Source organism: Oryx dammah, unplaced genomic scaffold (assembly GCF_014754425.2).
Source record: "Oryx dammah isolate SB20612 unplaced genomic scaffold, SCBI_Odam_1.1 HiC_scaffold_1, whole genome shotgun sequence".
Classification (NCBI taxonomy): domain Eukaryota; kingdom Metazoa; phylum Chordata; class Mammalia; order Artiodactyla; family Bovidae; genus Oryx; species Oryx dammah.
In genome coordinates this window covers 17,107,798-17,122,152 of record NW_024070185.1, presented here as the reverse complement: position 1 = coordinate 17,122,152, position 14,355 = coordinate 17,107,798, and the positions used below count along the sequence as shown (strand labels likewise).

Here is a 14,355-nt window from a genome sequence, read left to right as displayed (position 1 = left end):
GTAGGTCTCTGTTCCCCTAACCAGCACTCTCTCCACATAAATCTCACAGGTTTCTTACACGGCATACCCAGAATGCCAGTTATCTCAGAACTGGGAGGGAGCGCGGATCGCAAGGAAGGCCAGGAAGAGAGGGAAGAGGGCAGGGAAGGGGCACTCTCTTCCAGGACTCCGCAGGAAGCTTGCAGCAACTGGGGGCTAACGGGACTCGGGGCGCTCACCTGTCTGGGACCCAGAGGCGGGTGGTGCGATCTCGGGACACGGACACAAAAGCCCCCGGTGGATAGAGGCAGCATACCAGGCCCCTCACGTCCAGCTCATGGCCCGAGAGCGAGCAGCTTAGCCGGTACTTGCAGGAGCCGCTCGCCATGGCCCTGGTGGGTCCGGCGCCCGGGGCCGGGGCACCGCGCGAGATCGGTCAGTCGGCGATGCCGGGCGGGCGGCTGGAGAGTGCCTGCAGGTGAGGGACGCCGGGCCCGGAAGAACCCAAGGGCCGGTGCGGAAGGGCGGCAGGGAAGGGGCGCGCCGAGCGGGCCGAGTGACACAGCAACCCTAACATGCACACCGGAATTCATCATCGGCCTCAGCCCGCCATGACGCAGAGTGTGTGCGTCCTGACTGCTGAGGCCGATGCGGAGACGACGGTCACTTGGACCGGCAGCTAAGGAAGAGATACCACCGCCGGCCTCTCCGTCTGGGGGCCCAAATCTGGTTCCTTGCCGAGCCCGAGTCCTCTCCGAGCCCTGGCAGAGCTTTTTATTTTGATACCGGATGTGTCCCGAACTACAAATCCCACAATGCCAGGCGTCAGCGGGGCGTGAGTCGCAGGAGCGCCAAATCCGGGTATTTTAAATCTTGGTCCGCCGGGCTGATTTGAGTTTTAAATCTTGGTCCGCCTGGCTAATTGAGTTCGCTTCACGTGTTGTTTTGGGAGCAATCTTACACCAATTTCCCCAAACTCTGCTTAGTCTCCTGAGGTTTTTTTTTTTTTTTAATCTAAGACGAGAGAGCTTGGTACTAAATTGTAAACAATCACTTGCCTTAAATTCTGTGAATACTAAACCGGGTTCTTGGTACTTTAGAGAAAGTTTTGTTTTTAAGATTTTCTCTCGAACTGTCACAGCTCTACACAAATGGCAGACGTTGGGTCTCCCTTATGTCTGAAAACACTGACGGAAAAAGCATGTCAGTAGCTTCTCTATGAGACCATATGAAATGGTTGGTCGTTCGAAGTTGAAGGTTTTTCTTTCTAGCGTTTCTGCTGGGGCTCTGTAGTAAAAGATTAAGAAGAGAAAAACGGTTTTTTTTTGTTGTTGTTGTTGCTGTTGCTGTTATTACATGTATTATATATACAAAGAGAAATTTAGAGATGAATAGCTTGGTGACTAGTTTGGGCTTATACAGCATCTTAAAGGAACAATAAGTTTCTACACAAGTGATAAAAGGACTAAGTCTTTAGAGGCAGCATTATGGGAAGACAATTAGATGGGAAACTAACAGTAAAGGCTAATTACGTAATTTTTTTGAGTAGATTCCTCTGGTGCAGTCTCTAGGCTGTTAAAGGTCTCCAATGATTAACTTTTGTCCTTCCTGTTTAAGAGGCAAGGAGGGGAGACCTTGAAAATTTATGTTCTGCTTTTACGCTAATAGAGGAATGGAGAGCTTTTCTTGTATCTACATCTTTTCAATTGCCTTCCACTCAAAACAAGCCTTTTACCAATGTGGCATACTTTGGGATGGCAAATTCTACTTCCGTTTACTGCTGCTAAGTCGCTTCAGCCGTGTCCGACTCTGTCCGACGGCAGCCCACCAGGCTCCCCCGTCCCTGGGATTCTCCAGGCAAGAACACTGGAGTGGGTTGCCATTTCCTTCTCCGATGCATGAAAGTGAAAAGTGAAGGTGAAGTCGCCCAGTCGTGTCCGACTCTTCACGACCCCATGGACTGCAGCCTACCAGGCTCCTCCGTCCATGGGATTTTCCAGGCAAGAGTTCTGGAGTGGGGTGCCATTGCCTTCTCCGACTTCCCTTCACTACAGTGACCCTAAAGACAACAAATGACCACTACAAATATATTGATCTCAAGTGGAGTAATTACACGAAAATATTTTACAAACTTTGAGAACTCAGTCACAGAACATTATTTCATTTTGTATTGCACTGATTTTAACCTACTTGAAGGCAGTAAACCTGGACATAAAGAATGTATGCAAGATGGAAACAATGTGAAAATTAAGTTTATATATATATATCTGTACACACACACACATATATATAAAATTAGAGCTCCCATCACACTTAAGCTGACTGTAGGAAAACTGGAAAAAGGAAAAGGATGAGATGGCTGGATGGCATCACTGACTCGATGGACATGAGTCTGAGTGAACTCCGGGAGTTGGTGATGGACAGGGAGGCCTGGCGTGCTGTGATTCATGGGGTCGCAAAGAGTCGGACACGACTGAGCGACTGAACCGAACTGAACTGAGTCTTTTTAATTAAAAAAAAAAATTGATATTAAAATAATTATCTTAAGCCAATTCGCTGTAAATTCAGTCCTCTTCACAGACTCACTCTGAAAGGAAGCCTAAAGGTATAAAGCCTTCAATGAAGTGAGAACACATGCTTCCAGAATCGCATCGAGACTTAATCCTGTATCGTATGCGTTGTGTTCCTTCCTTCTAATGAAAAGGAAACTACCGCTAATTAGAAGTAAAAAGACTGTACCACGAATGCTGCCTACCACGGAATAACTTGAAATAATTCTCTAAAAAGTTTGACGTAGTACAAGTGACGTACACAGCGATATAATAAAACTCGCTGGAGTGAGTTCACCTCAGGTACACGATCAGAGAGACTATTCTGATTATAAAGAAAACCAGTTTCCAAATAAAATATTCATTCCTAGCCAAAACACCGTTTCCTGTCTCTTCCAGAAAAAGCTCCGAGGTACCGAGAAAACCAAAGTTAGTCGTCAAATATCGCGAGAACATTTCACTCTCGCTTCACTGAGCTGAGGCCGAGGACTGACCAATCAGATGGAGGCACCCCGCCCCCTGTTGCCGAGCGACGAAAAGGCTCGCGGCTACCAGTGATTAGGCTTTGAGGGCCTAGGAAAGCTGCACGCAGGTGAGCGCGGCTTTTCCAGTTAGGGAGCGGGTTCACGGGCCCGACCGGTGGACTACGCGGTGGTGGAGGGCTCGCAAGAAGTTCGAGTGCCCCTGGGTGGTGCGACCGCGCTCCTTTCGCACCCCTCGGCGCCGGCTGAGGTGAGAAATCCCCGGTCCCAACTTTGTCCGTGCCTCCCTTACTGGTATCTTAGCTTGGGCGATGCTGATGCACTTCAAAGAAAATAAACCCGGCTCTTAGGAGTTCTCCTCCAGCCCGACGCCGGGCTAAGGAAGGCCCATTTTTAGTCCTGCAGAACATGAGAAGAGATTTTCTCACACAGTCTCCTAAGCAAACCTGCCAGGGGACCAGAGGGAAAACGACCCGAGCGCCTCAGAAAATTAACTGTGGGCTGAGTTTTACTCGAAGTAATATTAATAGCTGTCTGTCTGTTGGTCATAGCAGAAGGGACTTAGCAACTTTCCGCTTCTTCAAATATATTAAAATGGTTTGTTTGGGGAGGATAATGATTGTAATAATAATTAGGAGCCAGGTATTTCAGTATCTGAAATCGTCACAAAGACTGCAGGCTGGAGCTCTCGCCATACTACAGTAAGAAAACACGCCCTGAGGGTGTACAGCTACATCTCTGGTTGTGTGAATAACCCCTTAAATTATGCAAATATTTGAAAGACTAACCCCGAAGTTAGTGACATGCTTGTTACTAGTGCTCCTCCCTTGTATTTTACCCCGTGGAACTGATCAAATGTTGACCAGACTTTTTTTCCCTTCTGTAATAAAGCAGTGGCAAAGAAAATCAGGTGGAATTCTATGTATTGTGCATTTTCTTAAAGTTTTCAGGAAAGCTAGAATAACCCCAACTATTTTTGCTGAATAAAGGAAGGTGTATTGTCTTAACTTTCTCTGAGAGGAAACCGATTTTTTTCCCCTTGGCATTGCGTTAGTTCCAACAGCAGGGATGGAACTGGTGCCCCCTGTAGTGGAAGCACAGAGAGTTAACCACTGGACTGCCAGGGGAGTCCCTGGGAGGAACTGTTTGGACTATAGACCTTGTCTGCCTTTGAAAGAGTCGTTTTATAAAACTTACTTTTCCATTTGAAATAATAGTAATCATTCTGTTACTTTGTCCGAAGAGTTCAGAATGGCTAGAAAATAGAATCACGGAGCTGGTTGGAATGGGAAGATTCTAAGTCTGCTGTGAATATATTAAATATAAAGTAATAATGGTAAATCTGAACAGAAATCCACCTTCCCCCAAATAGTTGAAAACTCAGAAGTGGTGTCCAGTTTTAAGGACAGAACTGGAGATACTGATTTATGAGTCATCAGCCTAGAGTTATATGAAAACAAAATATTACGGAGAGGAGAGAAACATTTCCAGGACTGATCACGAATAATGCTGAGGAAACCCAGAGAAGTACTGGGCAGGGGCTATAGAAACTGAGAAGCCATTTTGGTTCAAGAAGTGATTTGTTTTCTTTTTCATAATTTAGTAAATGTTTGTAGCTGGTTTTTGTAGCTGGCAATGCCTTCATGTGGGAGGAAATTCAGAAGGTACAAAAGAAAACAAAGGTTTTGCCGGGCACTGAAATTAATGCTGGGGATATAAAGATGAATAAGATCCAGCTCTTGCCTTCAAGGTGGAAAAGTATTTAAGCAGATTGATGTGATAGGTCCTGGGATAGATATGTGTACAGATGCATAGTAGCAGTTCAGACAGCCCTGTAAATTCAGATAGAAGAAGGTTAGGGTGGGTATGAACTGGTGGTTGATGGATTCCTAGGGAGAATAACAGGCAAGATGTATGTTACGCAAGGGACAAGTCTGGAGGCCAATATAATAATCCACTTGAGTTCATGAGGCTCTGAACAGTACAATAGCAATGGAGAGGAAGTTATATTTTAACCATTTAGAAATAAAAGTAGGATTATGTGATTAGCTGTGGGAAATTAGGGGGAGGGAGAAATCAGGACTAAATTTCTGGCTTGTGTGAATAGGAGGTACACCAGGAGGAAGAGTAAATTTGGGAGAGATGACAGTGAGTTTACATTTTCATTTATTTTGAAATGTTGATACTATATTGAAGTGAAAATGGCAAGTAATTGTTTGAATATAAACACCTCAGAGGGAGTGTGAGGAGTCAGGACTGGAAACTCAGTATTGTGAGTCATCAGCTTATTAATTGTTCAAACCCTGAGTATAGATGAGGTGGATCAATGAGAGGGTAGAGAGGAAAAATAGACTGGTTCATATCTTGAGAAATGCTACATTAGGGGCAAGTAGAATAAGATGTAGGAGACTGAAAGAGGAGAAACAGAAGAGGGGAGTATCACGGAGATGGTTGCAATATTTTAGAATTTGCCTCTGTAGAAAAAGAATATATAGGACAGAAATAACGCTGGTTTCAGAATCAAGAAATTAGTTTTTAGGGTTAGGAAAGAATGGAACATGACACCAGACTCAAAGAAAGGAGAAAGTTTAAAGACACAGTCAGTCAATCAGTTCAGTTGCTCAGTCCTGTCCGACTTTTGCGATCCCATGGACTGCAGCATGCCAGGTTTCCCTGTCCATCACCACCTCTTGGAGCTTGCCCAAACTTAAGTCCATCGAGTCGGTGATGCCATCCAACCATCTCTTCCTCTGTTGTCCCCTTCTCAGGAGCTGGATAATGCTCCGAAGGAGCTTGGGGCAGGGGTTAGGGAGAAGGAGTTTGGCAAGGAGAGGGAAGCTAATGTCCCAGAGGTGTGGGATAAAGAGGATAAATCAGAATAGAGAATGATCTTGAATGAGAGAAGTCATAGCTTTTGAGAGTGGAAGGCAGCATTGATATAGGTAAGTTGATTTGCTCCAAATATGATGGATTTCACATCTTAATTTTCTTAATTATGAAAAAGTCATCTGCTGAGAGAGACAGGAGTAGAAAAGTTGTTAAGAATTGGAATCATCAAGGACAGAATAGCTTATCAAGGATAAATAAAATAATTTCAGAGATATGAAGATCCATCTAAACTTGGTGACTATGACTTTGCAGTTCTCCAGTCTATACAGCTATGAGTTTTCCATCAGCAGTGTTCAGCAGTCCAGATTGAATGTAGAGAATAGTTTCTGATTTGTGAAATGGGTTGAAGGAGTGTTCAAGGATGCAAATTAGTTGATGGTGCTCATGAAACCGTAATTTAATGTTGAGAAGGAAAGGAATTCTTAAATGACCATCATGGTCACTAATGGCTTCTTCAGTGGGGATTTCAGTGGACATTTCAGTGTTCATCTTACTGAATTCCCAGAAGAAAAAATCCACGGCTGACCATTCTTGCCTTCTCTTGGCATCTCTGACACACACTCCTGGCTTTTCTGTTAGCTTTCTGAGTCTTTGTTTTCTGTCTCTTATACAAGCTTTCCCTCTTCTGTGCAACCTGTATATATGTATATTCCTCAGGCCAGAGTCTTGGGTACTCTTTTCCTCCATATTCTCTCTCTAGTTCAGAATCTTTAAAACTCTTTTGAACATTACCCATAATAGGACATTTATCTTACATTATAGACCCGTATACACATATGTGTCAAATTACACAAATAAAACTGAAACAAAAATTTAATGAAACAGTACCCTTCCTATGTGCAGTGAAACCTCTTATATCACCTGTTCTATTTCATATTTAACCCATATTGGTCATAACCCTCCAAGTTGTTTTTATAAGATACTAATAGATTATGACCATAATTTTAAAATGCTATTTTAAATAGTCAATTTTAGATGATATTTTATTCTGCTGAGTACAGGAGGGGGCTGATAAATTAGGAGAGAATGAGTAAAGGCAATAGTTTAAGGGGAGGTGTTTAGTTCAGTCACTCAGTCATGTCCGACTCTTTGTGACCCCATGAACCACAGCACGCCAGGCCTCCCTGTCCATTACCAACTGCCGGAGTCTACCCAAACCCATGTCCATTGAGTCGGTGATGCCATCCAACCATCTCATCCTCTGTCATCCCCTTCTCTTCCTGCCCTCAATCTTTCCCAGCATCAGGGTCTTTTGTGAGAATAAAGGTGAGAAAAAGGTAGAAGGAGAGGAAATTAAGGCCAGAGAATAAAGTATTTCATTAAGATATTTGAGATGAAGCAATTCCAGATGATGATAAGCTCCAGCTCTGGCCATGGCCAGGAATTAGAATTAAAATGGTTGCTGAGATTTGGGTCATGGAACTGTGAAGCTAGAATGTTACATATTGAATCCAGTATCCATATGGAAATCATCCAGGTTGTTGGTGGTACTAGAATGGAGAGACTGAACAAGATACACAAGACTTTTGTAAATATGGGGGGGAGATTAGGTGGCTCCTATATAAAAGCAACCAGGAAAGATCCAAGGCAATGTAGTTGCATTATTTGGTCCTCAATGGAAGACAATCCTGTTGTTATTACTTTTTTTAAACTTTGAAGAATGATGTTTGTCAATTACATTGTGGAGCAAGGAGAGTGCCATATATATACATTCTTTGCTTTGGACAAGAAGCTAAGACAGCCTTCACTACCAAAAGTTTTTTCGGAAGATAGGATCCTGTTAAGTTGATGAGTACAAGGAGGTATTTATAACAGGGTTGAGAATATAAGGGAATTTACTATAGACCAGAAAGCACAGATAAAAATAGTCAGAGAAGAAAGATACTGGTTTTGCAAGGAGAGAGAAAACTAAAGTATGAATGAGAGCCCAGGAGAGAAAGGTAAGTAGAGGGACTTGCGTTTTGATAAGACAGTAGGGAAATGAGGAGGGCATGTTATAATAAATGATTCCATGGTTCTGAGTGGAACAGTTATGTCAAACCTGAACAAAATTAAAGCAGGCTTAACCTTGTACATAGTGGTACCTACACTAGCAATTTGCAAGAAAAGTCGCTGTGGATTAAATGTTTGAAAGGGTATGTGGTTCACTCCTGTCTTGCTATAGAAGGTATCAAAGGAGAATTAAATTATTCTTGTTTCCAAGCAGTGGTTAAACTGAGCAAATAATGGCCAGTAATCACAAACCTTCAGCAGTTCGCCCTGTTTCTCGAGGTGGGATTGGATTGACAGGAAGGCCTCCTTCTGGAATACGACCCCCATCAGGAAATATTCGAGTGGCAACTGGTGTAAGTTTAAGACAAATTGTTGAATTATTATGTGTATATCCTCGTAGAATTTGAAAAGTCTGTCTATAATAAATAGAGATTCTTCTTTGTTTTTCTTTATGCTATAAGATTACTATTATATGTGTGTGTGTGTGTTTTTTTTTAAACATCTAGAAGTATAAAGAGCTTCCCTAGTAGCTCAGTTGGTAAAGAATCTGCATGCAATGCAGAAGACCCTGGTTCGATTCCTGGGTTGGGAAGATCTGCTGGAGAAGGGATAGGCTACCTGCTCCGGTATTCTTGGGATTCTCTGGTGGATCAGCTGGTAAAGAACCCACCTGCTATTTGGGAGACCTCAGTTCAACCCCTGGGTTGGGAAGATCCCCTGGAGAAGGGAAAGACTACCCACTCCAGTATTCTGGCCTGGAGAATTCCATAGACTGTATAGTCCATGGAATTGTAAAGAGTTGGACATGACTGTATCATTGTGGGAGAATGTTTAAAAGACTAATGTTAAGAGATGATGCGTACTCATACTAATATTGAAATTTATTTTAAAGCTACAACAATTTAGGGGCATAGCGTATTGGTGCCAAAACCAAGTGAAATGGAATAGACCAGAAATGAAATTAGGCAAGTAAGAATTTAATTAGTGATGAAGGTTGCATTTCAAATTAGTAGGAAAGCATGGAGTATTCAGTACTGCTGAATAATTGGTAAACCATTTGTTTTAATAAACCAAATTCTTCCCTGACACAGAATCCTAGATATTTTCAAAATTTTATATTAAAAAATGGAATTTAAATGTATTAGCAAAAAATGGTAGACAAGTATATTGTATAAACTCACCATCTCCCAAAGTTTGCTCAGGTTCATGTCCATTGATTGGTGATGCCATTCAGCCACCTCATCTTCTGATGTTCTCTTCTCCCTCTGCCCTCACTCTTAGCCAGCATCAGACACTTTTCAATTAGTTGGTCTTTCACATCAGATGACCAAAATATTGGAGCTTTAGCTTCACCATTAGTCCTGTTGTAAATAAGGACAAATATGTGGACATTTTGTTTCTTTACAGATTGGAAGTGGTATAAATATGTCTAACACATAGAATTTTACATTTTAAAGAAAAATATTACTTGTCATTAATTTTAGATGTTAATTTTATTCACTTTCAAACATTTTAAAATGTAAGGAAAACTTTACATATTACATAGAATCTTAGTTTCATTTTTAATATTCTTTTTATAGTGTTAATATTAGAGGCACAGTCTTTCTCTGTTTTATTGAAACTGAATCTTGTCATTTAGATGCCACCTGGAACAGCAAGACCAGGCTCTCGTGGTGGTCCCATAGGGACAGGAGGAGTTCTGTCTTCTCAAATCAAAGTTGCTGATCGTCCTGTAACACAGCAAGGTTTGAGTGGAATGAAAACTGGTATGAAAGGTATCTATTTTAAGAAGATGAGCATATTTTGTATAAGAAGTATTACAGTGTATTAGTGCTGTGTCACTTCAGTCATGTCTGACTCTGCAACCACATGGACTGTAGCCTGCCAGGTTCTTCTGTCCATGGGATTTTCCAGGCAAGAATACTGGAGTGGCTTGCCCTTTCGTTCTCCAGGGGATCTTCCTGACCCTAGATGTTAGAGATGGGACCATCATTTCTTACATCACATGTTGGCAGACGGGTTCTTTACCACTAGCACCACCTGGCAGCTATTACAGTGTATTGCTATATCAGAATTATACAGTGAAAGAGGCTATTTTATTCAGTTCTTACTCCTTGATTCAAAAATTTTAAGGGTCAAATAAGAGAATGAATGTGAGAATTCATTGTGAACTAGGGAGTTATATACATGTATGAGCTATTTTAATCATTTTTCTGGTGAACTTTGCAATAACTTTTTAAAATTGAAGTATAGTTTATTTTCAGTATTATGTTAGTTTCAGGTGTACAGAACAGTGATTCAGTTATATATACATATAATGTATATATTTCTTTTCAAATTATTTTCCCTTTTGATTATTATAAAATACTGAGTATAGTTTTCTGTGCTATAGAGTAAGTAGGTCCTTGTTGGTGAACTTTGCTATAATTTCTTTGAAGAAATTTGAAATAATTTGAAGGAAAACTCAGAAATGAAAATTAGATTTCTAGTACTATATAGAAATATTCTTAAATAGTTTTTTTTTGGTTTCCATATCAAATGACAATGGTAGGTATTTGTGTATTTATGAGAAGTGAGTCCATAAAGTGTTCAGTTCAGTTCAGTCGCTCAGTCGTGTCCGACTCTTTGCGACCTCATGAATCGCAGCATGCCAGGCCTCCCTGTCCATCACCATCGCCCGGAGTTCACTCAGACTCACGTCCATCGAGTCCGTGATGCCATCCAGCCATCTCATCCTCGGTCGTCCCCTTCTCCTCCTGCCCCCAATCCCTCCCAGCATCAGAGTCTTTTCCAACGAGTCAACTCTTCACATGAGGTGGCCAAAGTACTGGAGTTTCAGCTTTAGCATCATTCCTTCCAAAGAAATCCCAGGATTGATCTCCTTCAGAATTGACTGGTTGGATCTCCTTGCAGTCCAGGAGATTCTCAAGAGTCTTCTCCAACACCACAGTTCAAAAGCATCAATTATGCGGCGCTCAGCCTTCTTCACAGTCCAACTCTCACATCCATACATGACCACAGGAAAAACCATAGCCTTGACTAGACAGACCTTAGTCGGCAAAGTAATGTCTCTGCTTTTGAATATACTATCTAGGTTGGTCATTACTTTTCTTCCAAGGAGTAAGCATCTTTTAATTTCATGACTGCAGTCACCATCTGCAGTGATTTTGCAGCCCAAAAAAATAAAGTCTGACACTGTTTCCACTGTTTCCCCATCTATTTCCCATGAAGTGATGGGACCGGATGCCATGATCTTCGTTTTCTGAATGTTGAGCTTTAAGCCAACTTTTTTGCTCTCCTCTTTCACTTGCATCAAGAGGCTTTTGACTTCCTCTTCACTTTCTGCCATAAGGGTGGTGTCATCTGCATATCTGAGGTTATTGATATTTCTCCCAGCAATCTTGATTCCAGCTTGTGCTTCTTCCAGTCCAGCGTTTCTCATGATGTACTCTGCATGTAAGTTAAATAAGCAGGGTGACAATATACAGCCTTGATGTACTCCTTTTCCTATTTGGAACCAGTCTGTTGTTCCATGTCCAGTTCTAACTGTTGCTTCCTGGCCTTCATACAGATTTCTCAAGAGGCAGGTTAGGTGGTCTGGTATTCCCATCTCTTTCAGAATTTTCCAGTTTACTTTTGGTAATAATTATTATTCCATTATAATGCTTAAGGAAGTGAGGCTAACATATAGATTTATACTACATCTCTCCTTATGTCTCTATGTGTTTAATGCATAATAATAATAACACTATATGTTTTGATTCAAAAAGTTGGTCTATAATATCAGTTCAGTTCAGTTCAGTCGCTCAGTCATGTCCGACTCTTTGCGACCCCATGAATCGCAGCACGCCAGGCCTCCCTGTCCATCACCAACTCCCGGAGTTCACTCAGACTTGCATCCATCGAGTCCATGATGCCATCCAGCCATCTCATCCTCGGTCGTCCCCTTCTCCTCCTGCCCCCAATCCCTCCCAGCATCAGAGTCTTTTCCAATGAGTCAACTCTTCGCATGAGGTGGCCAAAGTACTGGAGTTTCAGCTTTAGCATCATTCCTTCCAAAGAAATCCCTATATGTATATAAATCAAAACATAGGGAGCTGTTTCATATTGAGTTTTTAAATTTTCTGTATATGTGCAAATGACTTATCAGGGATGAACATACTAGTACAAAATTAATTATAAGATGATATACTGACTTCTATAATATAATATATCCTACCTTTCAGCAAACTTAATTTTCTTCCTTATGATACAACTTATTTCACTAAATATTGAAAACCAGTTGGTTATGGGACTTCCCTGGTGGTTCAGTAGTTAAGACTCTGTACTTCTGATGCAGGGGCCACAGATTTGATCCCTGGTTGAATAAGATCCCATGTGCCATGCAGGGTTACCAAAGGATGAAAAAGAATCAGTTGTTTAGAAATGCTTGCTTAATAATTATCAATGCTGTGGAGGAAAATGACTCAAAATTTTGTAGTTGTTTAGTCTTTAAAACTGTATTCACAGAATCGTTTATGTGTTTACTATTTCTTATTTAAAAACCTTAATGCAGAAACCTTAAGGGTGCAATTCTAAGAGAACTCATCAAATTTTATTACTGTATTAATTTGTCCTTTAAAACAGAACCAGTATTATTAATTATTTAATAATTAAATATTAATTATTTAAGATTAAATAAGATTCTTATTTAATAAGAACCAGTATTATTTAAATAACCAATATTATTTAATATTTAATGCTTGAATATTAAGTATTCTTTAATAATTTAAGTATTATTTAAGAAAATAGTCATTTTCTACAAATATAGTTCAAAACTTTATGTGGAAAGTTCTGTTACCAGCATGTACCCCTATCTGCTGTGACTTTTGCTGTTACCTGTTCCAGTGCCTCATTTCCCATTCTAATGAGACATTCTCTCCCTCTTCTCAGCATGGATTTCAGTCAATACTTCCTAGGCTTTTCTCTCATGCCATGCAGGGCACTTCACCTCTCTCAAGATTTGGGACATTTAACCTATGGATGCTTTTTTAGTCCTACTGAAATGTAAGATTGTGTTCCTAAAAAGTCTCTGAAAAATTATATAAAATCATAATCTCTTGCCTACATTGAGAAGTTTATAGTCTAAACCTACATTGTCCCTTGTGATAGCCAACAGCTGTTTGTATTAGTGATATAAATTATTTGTGTTTTTACAAATATTTGTGATTATTTAAATTAATTAAAATTAGTTAAAAGTATTTTACCAGTTCAGTTGCTTAGTTGTCTCCGACTCTTTGCGACCCATGAACCGCAGCACACCAGGCCTCCCTGTCCATCACCAGCTCCCGGAGTTCACCCAAACCCATGTCCATTGTGTCAGTGATGCCATCCAACCATTTCATCCTCTATCGTCCCTTTCTCCTCCTGCCCTCAATCTTTCCCAGCATCAGGGTCTTTTTTAAATGAGTCAGCTCTCTGCATCAGGTGGCCAAAGTATTGGAGTTTCAGCTTCAATATCAGTCCCTCCAATGAACACCCAGGACTGATCTCCTTTAGGATGGACTGGTTGGATCTCCCTGCAGTCCAAGGGACTCTCAAGAGTCTTCTCCAACACCACAGCACAAAAGCATTAATTCTTCGGCACTCAGCTTTCTTTATAGTCCAACTCTCACATCCATACAAGACTACTGGAAAAATCATAGCTTTCACTAGATGGACCTTTGCTGACAAAGTAATGTCTCTGCTTTTTAATATGCTGTCTAGGTTGGTCATAACTTTCCTTCCGAGGAATAAGCATCTTTTAATTTCATGGCTGAAATCACCATCCATAGTGATTTTGGAGCCCAGAAAAATAAAGTCAGCCACTGTTTCCACTGTTTCCCCATCTATTTGCCCTGAAGTGATGGGACCAGATGCCATGATCTTGGTTTTCTGAATATTGAGTTTTAAGCCAACTTTTTCACTCTCTTCTTTCACTTTCATCAAGAGGCTTTTTAGTTCTTCTTCACTTTCTGCCATAAGGGTGCTGTCATCTGCATATCGGAGGTTATTGATATTTCTCCCGGCAATCTTGATTCCAGCTTGTGCTTCCTCCAGCCCAGCATTTCTCATGATGTACTCTGCATATAAGTTAAATAATCAGGGTGACAATATACAGCCTTGACATACTCCTTTTCCTGATTTGGAACCAGTCTGTTGTTCCATGTCCAGTTCTAACTGTTGGTTCCTGACCTGTATACAGATTTCTTAAGAGGCAGGTCAGGTGGTCTGGTATTCCCATCTCTTTCAGAATTTTCCACAGTTTATTGTGATCCATACAGTCAAAGGCTTTGGCATAGTCAATAAAGCAGAAATAGATGTTTTTCTGGAACTCTTTTGCTTTTTCCATGATCTAGAGGATGTTGGCAATTTGATCTCTGGTTCCCCTGCGTTCTAAAACCATCTTGAACATCTGGAAGTTCATGGTTCATATATTGCTGAAG

General features: G+C 41.1%; 2 protein-coding genes across 10 annotated transcripts in view; one reads left to right on the top strand and one right to left on the bottom strand.

Moving 5' to 3' along the window:
- The window catches only part of PLAA (phospholipase A2 activating protein), a 38,085-nt gene extending 37,378 nt beyond the window's left edge, over window positions 1-707 (bottom strand). For 2 of the 4 annotated variants that reach the window (XM_040238108.1, XM_040238116.1), the window contains exon 1: window positions 219-540. In XM_040238108.1, the coding sequence (XP_040094042.1) occupies window positions 219-367 (149 nt within the window). In that variant the 5' untranslated portion in view covers window positions 368-540. Of the gene's footprint in view, window positions 1-218 lie in introns of all 4 variants that reach the window. The other 2 variants (XM_040238098.1, XM_040238088.1) reach the window with 2 other exon arrangements.
- Window positions 708-3,054: 2,347 nt separating this feature from the next.
- The window catches only part of IFT74 (intraflagellar transport 74), a 104,380-nt gene continuing 93,079 nt past the window's right edge, over window positions 3,055-14,355 (top strand). For 5 of the 6 annotated variants that reach the window (XM_040238050.1, XM_040238035.1, XM_040238025.1 and 2 more), the window contains exons 1-3: window positions 3,055-3,260; window positions 8,106-8,244; window positions 9,531-9,666. In XM_040238050.1, the coding sequence (XP_040093984.1) occupies window positions 8,125-8,244; window positions 9,531-9,666 (256 nt within the window). In that variant the 5' untranslated portion in view covers window positions 3,055-3,260; window positions 8,106-8,124. The remainder of the gene's footprint in view (window positions 3,261-8,105; window positions 8,245-9,530; window positions 9,667-14,355) is intronic. The other variant, XM_040238057.1, reaches the window with a different exon arrangement.